We start from the raw sequence: 12,700 nt of genomic DNA on the forward strand, positions 1-12,700 counted from the left end.
CTGGATGGAAGTGGGCAAAGAGAGAGGAATAAAAATGCCTCCCCCCTTCAAGGATCTGCTGAGGTTTAAGTGCCTGGAGGGGGCTGGGAAGGGCAGAGCTGGGCTGGATGGGAGTGGAGGGAGAGGGGGCTGGATCACAGGGCGGAGCTTGAACTGGAAGGAGGTGGTGAAAGAGAAAGCAAAGCAAACAAGAAACATGCCCCCCATTTGCAGGGAGAGGCTGCAGCCCATCTCAAGATAATCAAGCAACACTCCCTGAAGACACCCAGCAGCCACACTCACTCCTGTGCAAGCCGGTCTTCTGCTCCTGGGAGGAGCTTTGAGTACACACAGGCAAGCTGAGGCAAAGGCAGTTCTAGCTTCCAAGATGGCGTCTCACATACACAAAAAGCTTAGGGCTTTAGGCAAAGGCAGTTCCAGCTTCCAAGATGGTGCCGTCTGCCTACTTTGCCAGCTTCCAAGATGGCCACACACATACAGAGCATGCTTAGGCAAACGCAGTTCCAGCTTCCAAGATGGCGCCGCCTGCCTAATTTGCCAGTTTTCAAGATGGCGGTGCCCATCTTTCCACAACCCACCTGACCTCACGACCCACCTGTCACAACCCACAGTTTGAGAAACCCTGCTATAGAGGTTTTTTGGTTAAGAAATAGACACTCATTTTACACAAAAGCTTGTGCCTTATTTACAAGGTGTAGCATTTTGACTATACAATTATGTTGTATCCATTTGAGAAGAATTTTTGTATTGTTGCTCTGGAGTAAGACTAATAGATAAAGATACTACTTAATATTTAGAATTAGTTCAGACATCGGCATTAAGCCAAGGTTTAATGCTCAAAGAATGAGATGCAAACTCTCATGCTCCCTCCTCCACTGGCATGCAGCAAATCCTTCTCACACCTTCTGATTTTCCTTCTCATCATGATTTTCTTTTACATCTGAACCAGCACCTTGCCTTGTAGTCCAGGGTTTGCAGGACAAACCATAGTTTTAATTTGGGTGCAAAAGCAAGCTATGATATGCTGCAAACTAGGAAGACAGGTAAGGAATCACAGAATCAAAGTGGAGAAAGGAGTGCAGTAAAGCATTAAATCACGGTCTGGGCACTGCATCTGAATAGAGCGTTAGTTTGTGCCAACTATGTGCCAAGCACCATGACCAAGGGTTTATTTCATTCCCCACCTGAAAAGGAAAAAGTGATCCTCTAACTGCAAAGCCTACTGGAAACAGTTACATTTTATCTTCTATATGCAGTGCAATGCCAAGAATTATGTACTATAACTAAAGTGAAAGTACTGCATTAAAAAGAGGTACAATATAATCAGAACAGGAATTCCATCATCAAGAAATAGAGTTTTGAAGCAGTCAACCCTTTACAGACTTATTAACTGCAGAATACAAGATAGTACCTTTCTGTAGCTATCAACACATGCACACATCACTCTTTTGGGACAAGAATGTCAGTGTTTTCTTATAGGTATATAAAAAAATTCCTCATACCACTGGACTTTGCAAACATTTTATTTTAAAAAGTTTGGATATTTGCTTGCCAAACACTTGAGCGCAAATGCCTACTTGAGTTCACAGGACTCTCTAGGCTGCGTCTAACAGGCACAGGAAGAATCTCACAGGCAAAAGAACATTTGACTGCAAGGCCCATAGAAACAGTGTCTTGCTCTACACCCACTTTGACAGGCTTCCTCGATCAGCCGGGGAAATGAACTGACGCTGCAATACATATCAGTCACCATTTCCAGAAATCTGCCAGAGGCTTGTCTCTGGATATTCCTGGAAAGCAGACAACGAACAGCTCTTCCAGCTACGTCAGACATGGACAGGCACTGTAAGCAAGTTACCACTGAAGTCAGTTTAGCACTGAGTGCTGTTGGTAGAGAACCAGCTTCATGCTTGTCTGCTGAACACTGCCTCATCCAGATCGTTCCTAGAAGGCTTTCCAAGAGGCAGCAGCTTCCCAAAAAACCAAGCATACCCAACACGCCCTTCTTATTGTTACATCTCAGCCACCACAACTTTCTCTAATATCACACCAGAACCCCCTTTCCCCCCCAGTGGTTCCTCAGAAGAGGCAACACCCCCCCAAACAAACAATTAGCGACGGCAGATGCTACTCCTGCCTCTAGCAGTACACTTTCACATTTAGCTATCTGTCCATACCCTGTAGAAACCACATGTGGCTTTCTCCCAACATTTCCCCTCAATAGCAGTTGATATCCACCGACAAACTGCGGTTCCACATCAGGAAGACACATAGCCCATGGCCAACCAAATTCAGCTTGGGTTTGCAACTGCAGTCACTTTAAAGCCAGAAATGCACTGCAAAAGGGAAAAACACAAAAAAGACAATTGTTAACATTACTCGCATCAATTGTGAGACTCATCTTCGAGATTTATCAAATGAAACTCTCAATAAAACCAGAAAAAACCGAGTCCGCTATTTACTGCAAAGCCACAAAATACAAGATCAAGAGGAGAACAATGGCTTTGAATTCAACTTCATCCTGCTCATGTAGTTTTATTGAATGTCAAACAAATTCTGTACACCACTGTGCAGCAGTTTGAGCATTGGACTCCCAGAGCTGCTGCGAAAGAAAGGGGTTCTCAAAATTGTTTCCCCTTTGTAATTTAGCTAACATTTAGGAGAGCAGCCTCATCTCCATCAGGTTTGAGGAACTTGGAAGCAATGAACCCCGCTACTTCCACTGCCTCCAATGCACAATACAACATCGTGGAGAGCCCCTCTCTCCTCTTGAACCCAAAAGGAGGACAGTCCCTGTGCTGGGTGATTCAGGCACTGCTTCCAACCCTGGAGAAGGGCAAGGGCTTGTCTTTGAACCTATACTGGGCTTTGGAGACCATGCTTGCAGCCTCCGACTACTTGGATTCTTAGAGCACCGACCCTTTTCCCAATCATCGAGAAGAATGGGGTCTCATTGCTGATTTTGCACCGAGTTTGGAGCTCCCTGAAAAGGTCAAAGAAAGTCCCGAGCAAAAGGGGTCCACTTTCTCTCCAAAATGGTGTTGAGAGATACCCTGCCCCACTCACGGTGTTGGAGCACTAGAAGAAGCATCTGTGTGGTGCCAGGGCTTGTGAACCAGCTTGTTCGCAGCCTGCCTTTCCACAAAGAGGTAAGCCAGGTGTGAAGGGGAAGGGATACCCTTGGTAAACTTCCAACAGGTGCAAGCAATGCAAGCTGTCTGTCCTGTCCTTGATGTTGGGCTTCTGGTGTGATGTGCCTCTAAGATTAGTAAACAGTACACTACCAAAAGCCAATTTGGTCAAGAGAATCCAGTGAACTCTGTCAGGGAGATTATAATAAACTGCAAAACTCAGCCCTTTGAGTTGCAGAACTGTTGAGTTTAGTGCAACACACACAAGCAGCACAAACAATAAGCCATTAATCCAAAGAGGAAGAAAAAATATTTAAGAAACAAGATTTCAATTTGATCAATCAGTAACTGTTGGCTGGTAAGATTTCATTCAAACTCAACGGTAGCATCTCTCTGCAACAATCCTATGCAGTTCTTCACATTTTCCAGAGTGCTTAGCCCACTTCTACAGAACCAGCAATTTCTTTAGTTTAAAAACCAGCACAGTTTCTACCCCAAAGGCTTCTTAGCTAGCATCCTTGCCATATCCTTGGTTGTGCTGTAGCAGGTACTCAAATTAAGCTAGTGCCCTGGCCCATCAGAACGCTTATGGTTGATAAAGAGAGCAATGCAGAATACAACCAGCTATCTGGTGGCAAAGGTACTCTGCCATGGAGGTTTGTGAATTCTGTGTTCTGTTTGTTCTTTCCTCTGGCAGCAATTTTGGCACTGTCTCAGCGCTGAATACAATGTCCTGCCCTTTTGGCTAGTGTAATTTACATTCCTTGCATGAGTGATGACACAAAAGGGTTACAAGTGCAAGCGAAGGGGAAGGTACAGCCATACCAGACCTTACGAGGCATCTTGTGATGGAGCGGAAGGATCCTGACTCTCAGACTCTGGGGGAGGAGCTGGCACCGATTCCTCTTTCTTCTGTGCAGCCAGGAACTCATGAATTGCCTTCTCTATCTGCGGCCTGAAGATGTGGTTTAGTTTTGGATCCACCACCTGAGAAATAATTCTGTCCACTCCAGCTTCCAACATCCCCGACCTGGGGCAAAGACAAAGAAGTCTTTCAGTTCCTCAAAAAAACTTCCCTCCTACCCCCTCTGGGAGCTCTCCAGAGCCATCGTGTCAGCTGCAATTAGCATTAATACAGTGTGAACGACAGCTCTCTTGATAGCTCCTGCATGGAAGAGACATTCAACCCAAAGCGAAGGAAACTGGGAAGTTCAGAACCTGCCACCTTCTAAGGTCTCTGCAGAACTCATAGTCGACATCTGGTCCCCCAATCACTTCAAAGGCACGCTGGAGCAAAGCCACTGCAGGGTGTTTGTATGTCACAAAGCAGCAAATAAAAAGTGTCTTGGCACAATCAGGGGAGAAAAAGCAAACATACTGGACAAGATCAGTGGGCGGGGAGGGATATCTTCTTTGCTAGTACATTTACAATGAAAAGCAGAAGGGTGGCCTTCACCCCAGAAATTGCCACTGTCACCTGCTCCCTACATCTGCCAGTCTAGACATACAAGGTACTTTTTATAAGACAAATAAAAACAAACACAGGCAGCACAAGACAAAGACCTTTTTTGGGAACAGAGCGTCAGAAACCACAAAGTGACTTATTGCTCTAAGGGTTGTACTGGATAAAGAAAGAAGGGCATGGGCTGTCTGGTGGGGTTAAGTCATGTCTGCGACAGACCAGGGGAGGCAAACACGGAGACATTGCCTAGCATTCGGAAAAAGCAGACAACAGGCCTTCTGACTGGTCAGAAAACTAACAGCACAAGTTGTTCTGAAGCTCTTTGGGCACTGATGAAGATCTGTATCCTTTCACACTTGGTTCCAACGATTTTTCATCAGGGCATGTCTGGCTGAGGACTGAATTTGCTCCAATGCACTTCTGCCATTTGTTTACTGTGCCATATAATGGACTGGCAGCTACATGCAATATAGATAAGTGTTGTCATAATGCCAGTGTAGTACTTCTACTTTCCACAGTGGCAGTACTTCTCTCAGTGCAAGAGTCTCCCTCCCTCACATAAACACGTTTCATAACACCCAGGTTTAGCAGTCAAACTTAATAGGAGTTTTACACATCCATTAACAAACCAAATTCAATGAAGGTTAGTTCAACAAAGTTACTTTGAAACAAGCATGTTCACAGCATATAGGTGTGGGCAACACTAACAGCTCATTCCCTTCAAATACATCACAGGCGAACCATGAGGATAGTGGAAGCAAAACTCTTACCACCATTGCCCTGAGACCCTGGAATGACTGCCCAAGCAAGATCTCAGGGTAATAACCCCTCAAATTAGAGGCTTAATAAACCACATTTCTAGGCACACGTAAACAGTTATTTTTCTAAATCCTACTATTGTTGGCTTTAAATCAGTGATTCCCCAACTTTTTAGTACCTGGTTGCTTTTTTTTTTTTAAAGAACACTCAATTGGGACCCATCTAGCTTTAAAAGACTAAAAAGTTTCACTTTACTAGTTGTTCAAGCTGTTTTTTATCCTTTTTATTATGGGGTGCCTTCTGGAGTGTTAAGTTCCATGTTCATTGGATCAGGACCATTCTGGTGGCCTAGTGACCATTCCATTGCCTAGCTTTTGAGAGGCGCTGAGGTATATTTGCCTATTCGTACATAAACACAAATGTGGCTCAGTTCCACTTTCCATAGAGCTTAATGCATTTTCCTTGTCAGCTTGCGGGGAACCTCCTTATTGAGAGTTCCTTGGGGCCTGCGTTCATTGGCTTGGGGCCGTCCTGGTGTAGTTGCATTCCTCTCAGCCTGACCTTTGAATTGGGCTGAGACGACACCTACACATAGAGCTCAACAAATTTTCCTTGTTAGCTATCAGATTGTCAGTTTCAGTACCCACCAACAATCAGGTGATGACCCACAGTCTGGGAAGCACTGCTTTAGATGATCAGCCCCTAACACAGCATTAGTAACAAATATTTAAAGTATGCATTGATTTGCTTTTAAATGATTAGTCTATACTAATAAAGAAATCCTCTGAGCATGCTTCTGTGTTCTAGTTTGAATCCAGAACTTCCTTCACATTCTCAAAAAGCAAGACATACTATTTTCTCTTCCTTTGCACCAGTTGATTCCTCAACATTAAACAGGAAAATGGGACACACGGAAGGTATTCAAAATTTTGTTTTTTCTTTCACACATTATATTTCTATGCCAGCCTGGCCTTCTGCAAAGGCAAGAAATGATCTCCATGTGTTGGCAAAGAACAAACACTGCTTGGATGAACTGGATAGGATGAAGCAGTTTAAGGAATCAGACACTGATAACTGTGTTACCACTGCACTCTACTGGACAAGAACAAAACTAAATTAAGCTGGTCATATTGCTGAACCTCATACTAACTCATCTCACCTTCATGTAATCCTAGAATGTTGCAAATTCATAAGATGCTCTATTCCCTTCAAAGTGATGGATGCCTGTAACTCTCCTTCAGGCAGACACAAGTTCTATCTTGGCAGAAACATGGTGTTGGTCAGCAAAATGCTTGTGGGTACTTATACAAGTAAGGCTTCAATATCTGAAGGGTTACAATCTGCCAAGAACCTTTCCCATATTAATCCCAACAGCAAAACAAAAATTTTACTGTCACGTCCATTTAAGCAACTTTTACTTACTGAATTACACTCTGCCTCAGGCCATTTCGCAGCTGGTTTTTATTCATCGTTGGGTTCCATTCTTGCTTGTCCAGGTGGGTAGACACAAAGTTGTCCACTTTCTGCCTTAAATTCTGGTAGGCTGGCTGAACAAAATAATCCAATTAATACAAATCCAAAGGGTTCCTTATACAGTTTTGTACTGTTAACTTTACACAGTCTGCAAAACAACACTAGTTGACAGAAACAGCAAGTATTCCTCTAGCAACATTCCTCTTACTTCATTTAAGGTTATGACAATGGGACACAACTGGATAGGGCTGGTGAAACTTGAGGTAGAAGAGATGATTTAGGGCAACAGCGTTCAAAGCAGCGACCGCTGTTTAATGGAAAAGTGATCCCCATTCGGATCACTTCTTTCCGTTCTGCTCCAGTGCTGCGACATCCTCCTCATTAAGGAGACAGGGACGCTCTGGGCGGTTGCGTCGTTTGCCCAGTGTCCCAGAATGCCGCCTGACAGGATGTTTGGGCAGACATGACTGCCTAAAGCATCCCCGTCCCTCAAGTGAGGGGGGCCTTGCACAGCACTGGAGCAGAACGGAAAGGTCCACTCACGGCATAGGCAGATTCTGCTGAACCCTGGATCCAGCCCTTGGGCAAGGGTTTGATCAGTTCTGATTTAGGGTATAGGGAAAGCAACTATAACTGTATCTGGTAGTGGTTTTCAGAGAACTAGAAACCAAGGAAACTGATGTTAGAGTACTCCCAAGTCAATTTAACTCATTGATTTTGTTTTAACAAAGGACAGTTCCTAATGAGATTTTTCCTTTATCGCTACCTGCAAGTTAGAAGTTACATTCAAAAATATAACAAACACAGACCCAATGAGAGCCTTTTGGAATCAAGGTGCCTTCAGAAATAAATACTACAGTAGATTACAGGTCCAACCTTGTTATACATGGATTTGCCTCAACATGAACAGCCACTGCAAATGAGGAATGTGATGGTCCCTGGAGAAGGGAAAAAATGCATCCCTTTAAAATAACTTTTAAAAAACTGCTTTTCTTACTGTTGTAGAGAGAGACAGTCATCGATTAGATGTATAACCTAATTATCCACATATTTTTCTCTCAATAGAATGAGAAGGGTCCTTTAAATTAAAGGAGAAAAGTTGTTTAACAATGCAAGAGGGCAGCTGGCTGACAATCCATCAATCATTCTCTCTCCAGGCAGCTTCAGTTTCACTCCAAGACCCCTCCCTTCCTCCTGAGCATGTGAAAGATAGATACTTTGCATTGGTGAAGTCTGGGGTCCAAGTGAAGCCTTTCTAAGCACCTTGAGAGAGATTGAGTGAAGGATTGTCTTCTTAATGACTCTTTCTTACATTACAAAGGTCACCAAGGCTGTTTTTATATCACCTAGCAAAGGGACAGTTTTTTAAATGGATTTGCTTTAGTGTGTTGTTTTTTTTTGCCATCCATTGCCATCCAGTTCTGGGAATGGAACCTTCTGGAATAATGAGACTCAACCTGTAATTCCGAAGGAGAACATAAAACAGTATTGTCTGTCATTATGAATTACTACAGCTTGATATTTTTATTCCACAGTATCTGTTACTTGAATTTGATATCAAAAATACATTTTTAAAAAGCAAGCATGCAAATGACTTGGCTTCCAGTTAAATGAGAAGGCTGCCTGAAACATTGTAACTTCTGCTAATGCTAATAAGAGAATTAAAATTTTACCATCACTATATATAGTTCAGGTTTATAAGCAGCACTCACCTGGCTGCCTGCAGCAAGGAAAAACTGTCTCCAGGCAACCGCACTGGGAAGCCTTATGGAAATTGATGACAACTCCCTATAGCCATCAGTGGCTTTTAGGCCACAAATGATTCACAAAAGTTATTTGAGCAAGCAATCTGAGGAATTATTTGGAAGCCTGACACGATTTTCATTTTGTTCTACTTAGCACTATGGAAAAAGTCATTGATATCTTTTAAGTCTCAAAGAAGATGAATCAAGTAGCTTTACCGTTCCAGGAAAAGAGCTTTCTAGGGATAAAGATACAAATTTATGCAAAGCCTCTAACCAGCCTCTATAGAAGAGGCTAAAGTTGGGAACTACCTGTCTAGGTACACTTTAAGCAGGAAGACTAAGCCAGTAGCGAGACATTACTTGAGAAATCCTGATAGACTACATAGGTACAGAACTTTAGTACTGTACTAGCAACTTATTTAAGCCATTTCTGCCCAACGCTGCATAAACGCAACAGGGATCAAATGTGTACACCTGTGGCTGGGCAGAAATAGGTTAATTCTCACATTTTTATCCAAGGAGCTCAGAGTGTAACAACCCTGTGAGGTAAGTGAGGATGAAAGACAGTGACTGGCCCAAAGTCATCCAGGAAGCTTCATGGCTGAGCAGGGATTTGAACCTGGATCTCCCAGGTCTTAAGTTCAACTCCCAAACCACTAAACCAGCCTGGCTCTCATTATACATATTAAAACATATTGCACCCCTTGCTCTTTTGTAAAGCGGCCTTCAGCATATTATTATCTCCCAGTACATATTGGAAATATAAAAGAAATCAAGTAGTAAGCTGACTACTTTTTCATTCAGGGATCATTCCAGAGGGCTCTGTCTTGTTAGGTTTTAATGGATACCCTGCAGTTTGTTCAAATCCAGCTTACGGGTACTTTCTTGGGAGTCACACAGCTGATCACATGACCACTCAACCATTCCTCATCCTGGCCAATTAAAATGAATGCCTATACAACAGAGCCAAGGCATTCTCTTTTGAGGGACGTATTCTAGCCATTTTAAAAGGCAGCTTCAGCTAATCCTCTAAAAAAGTCATTGGACCCCTCAGATTTGAACCACCATCATTCAATATACTATTTCTGGCCAGGTGGCTGCAAGTGGCTGCTTTTTTGAATGTGTGCAAGAGGCACTGTCTTTTAGCAAGTTAGGGAAGGTCCTAGGAAATAGTGCTATCGGATGTCAATTTCACCTTGTGGCCTTCAGCTCACATAATGCCATATGATTTTCCATGCTTTTCAACATTTATACAAAGCTGCTGAGATGTTCAGAGATTTAGGCTGAAAATTCATGATGCCCAGTCATCTCTGAGTTATATCAAATTCTAAGACAACAGTGGAAGCCCCAAACACCAGCACTTATTAGGTGTGAGAAGCTGAGTGGGCAAGCTGAAACTTAATCCAGAACAAATGTTAATTGGTCCTTCTGAAATAGAATTGGGTATATTTCCCCAAATTTAGGTTTTAGGATTAGGCACAACCCCAAAGGACAGGATTTCTAGCCTGGGGAGGACTCCTTGAGCACAGCTATTGGAGGCTCATGTGGTAGTGGTTTCAAGGAGCACTTTCTGCCAAAATGCCAGTTACACACTTTTCTGGAAGAGTCAGATGGTCACAGTTATCAATTATCTTCGTTATCTCCAGGCTGGACTACTGCAGACAATTCATCCCACAGCCTCATGCTGGGCAACTGCTGCCCCTCAGAAATTAGGTTGCAGAGGCATCTGGGGTGAACAGGCATCAGAAGCAGCTGCCCAGCACAAGGCAGTGGGATGATCAAGTGGGAAGAAAGGCAGCTGTGGCTTGGAAAACTGTGCCCAGATAGCTTTTTTGTAACACCAGATCTGGCCCACAGGCCACGGTTTGGAGGCTCCTGCATTAGATCCATAACAGCCTATAAAAACTCAAAACTAGCTGGACTGGACTGATTTATAGACCCCATCCCACCCTATTTGGAAATCAAATCAGTAACAGAATTGATAAATGATTATTTTCCATTAGCTGTTATTATCAACAGTATTTCTATACAGTTTTTTAACAAAAAGTTCACAAAGTGGTTTACAGAGAAAATCAAATAACTAATGGCTCTTCTAGGTAAGCACTTCTAGGACTCAGAAACTCATCTAAAAAATCAAGAGGGAGCAAAAATAGAATAGTACCATGAAATAAAACTATACTGCTGCCACAATGTGCAAATGCTATGGACGTATTTTACCTTTTGACCCATATTAACACCTGCAGTCATATAGCTGACACCATAACGATAGCCAGAAGAGCCCCACTGGATCAGGCCAAAGGCCCATCTAGTCCAGCTTCCTATACACACAGTGGCCTACCAGATGCCTCAAGGAGCACACAAGACAACAAGATACCTGCATCCTGGTGCCCCCCCCCCTTGCATCTGGTGTTCAGATATAGCCTCCTTCTAGAACCAGAAGGTTGCACATACCCATCAGGACTCGTAACCCATGATGGACTTTTCTTCTAGAAATCTTACCAATCCCTTTTAAGGGATCGAGGCCAGACACCATCACATCCTGTGGCAAGGAGTTCCAAAGAACCCCAGATAGTGTTCCACAGACACAGCCAGATTATAAAGATGCTGAATAACTTTGAACAAGCCTATGAAAACACCTAGGTCTGTATATCTTATTCCCTCGTAATGAGGGGAAATAAAGAGATAAAGAGTTCGCAAGGGGCTCTGAAATGCTGTCCCAAGCATAGATCACACCACAAAAAGCCAGGAGAGCAGTTTTCCAGGTCTGCCTAACACAGTGGTTCTCAAACTTTGAGAGAGCTTTACTCCCTCAGTAAGTTCTTGTGGGGGAGGGGCTAGGGCAGCGACATGATCCCCAGGATCACATCGCTAAGGGGGTGGTTTGCAGTCATGTAAGGCAGGCAGGGCTGCAGCAGGTGCGGGGAGCCCTGCACAGTGCTCCCCGAGGCTTGGACTGTTCACTAAAAGCAGGCACAAAGCACCTCCTGCAGCCTTGCCTGCTTGAAGTAAGTGCAAAGCACCCCCCCTCGCCCCCCTCCTGGGGATCGCGTCGCTGCCTCCCTCCCCTTCCCCTGGCCCTTAAAGGGACAGGAGAAGCGTTATACAAACTGGTTGGTCGCGACCCACCCGTTTGAGAAACACTGGTCTAAAAGCTGTCAAGGGAGAGGGAAGGCAGCGGTGCACATGTCAGAAACAGGCTCATGCACCAGAGCACACCGGGTGGGGGAGGGGGGCGCACCCAGAGCCTTTGACGGGCGCATGAGCACCGCCAAGACCCCGGAGCCCTGGTCAACCAGGTGGGCAGACCTGTGCTCCCAGCTGGAGTTCTGCCTCCGCGGCCAAGGCTGGCTGTCGACAGACCCGGGCTCCTGCTGGGGAGACCCGGGCTCCCTGTCGCTAGCCTCCGTGGTCGAGGGGACCTGGGCTCCTGCTCAGCCTCTGCAGGGGCGGGCCTGGGCTCCCGGCGGGGCACGGGCTGCGGGGCCCCCCACGGGCAGCAGCGGGGGAGGCCGCGCTACCTTCGTGTCGACGTCGGCCAGGCAGTCCCTCCGGAAGGCGTCGAAGAGGCCGCGGCTCTTCAGCTGCCCCACGATGAGGCCGATGAGCTGCGCGTCGCCGGGGGGAAGCGAGGCCGGGTCGGCCCCCGCGGAGGGGCCCCCGCCAGTTCCAGACGGCGCCCCGCCCGGCTCCGCCATCCGGCCGGCCGGGCCCTCCCAGCGCCGCGCGAGGGGCCCCCAGCTCCGAGCCCCCGCTCCCCCTAGGCGGGACTGGGGCTGCGGCGGGCGGCGCGCCACATTCTGCGTCACTCCTTCCCGCTGCATGCCGGGAAACAGAGGCCTCAGCTCCACAGGCTGTCCACCAGAAAACTCGCCTTCCCAGGGTGCTTTATATAATGGCACCCATCAGACGGGTCTCCGATTGGGAAAGGGACCCCGAAGCATTCTGGGACATGTAGGATTTTTATTTTGCATCCCAAGCGTTCGGTGTGCGTGCTCTTCAAGCCCATCAAAGGGGAGAGGAAGGTGACGGGGCAGCCGCCAGGTGGCGCTGTTTCTCTTAAGAACATAAGAACAGCCCCACTGGATCAGGCCATAGGCCCATCTAGTCCAGCTTCCTGTATCTCACAGCGA

At 45.7% G+C, this 12,700-nt stretch overlaps 1 protein-coding gene across 2 annotated transcripts; it reads right to left on the minus strand.

Annotated features, from left to right (window-relative positions):
- Positions 1 to 1,505: 1,505 nt before the first annotated feature.
- Positions 1,506 to 12,365, minus strand: BOD1 (biorientation of chromosomes in cell division 1). 2 transcript variants are annotated; one of them, XM_066614909.1, is made up of 4 exons: positions 12,089 to 12,365; positions 6,775 to 6,899; positions 3,957 to 4,161; positions 1,506 to 2,336 (listed from the first exon to the last, which is right to left on the minus strand). In XM_066614909.1, exons 1-3 carry the CDS (start codon positions 12,263 to 12,265, stop codon positions 3,963 to 3,965), a joined length of 501 nt encoding a protein of 166 aa, XP_066471006.1. In that variant the 5' UTR covers positions 12,266 to 12,365; the 3' UTR covers positions 1,506 to 2,336; positions 3,957 to 3,962. The 2 variants fall into 2 exon arrangements, with proteins under 2 accessions (XP_066471006.1, XP_066471005.1); XM_066614908.1 differs by having other exon boundaries at positions 3,962 to 4,161; positions 12,089 to 12,363.
- Positions 12,366 to 12,700: the final 335 nt, after the last annotated feature.

This window comes from Tiliqua scincoides, chromosome 2 (assembly GCF_035046505.1).
Source record: "Tiliqua scincoides isolate rTilSci1 chromosome 2, rTilSci1.hap2, whole genome shotgun sequence".
Classification (NCBI taxonomy): Eukaryota; Metazoa; Chordata; class Lepidosauria; order Squamata; family Scincidae; genus Tiliqua; species Tiliqua scincoides.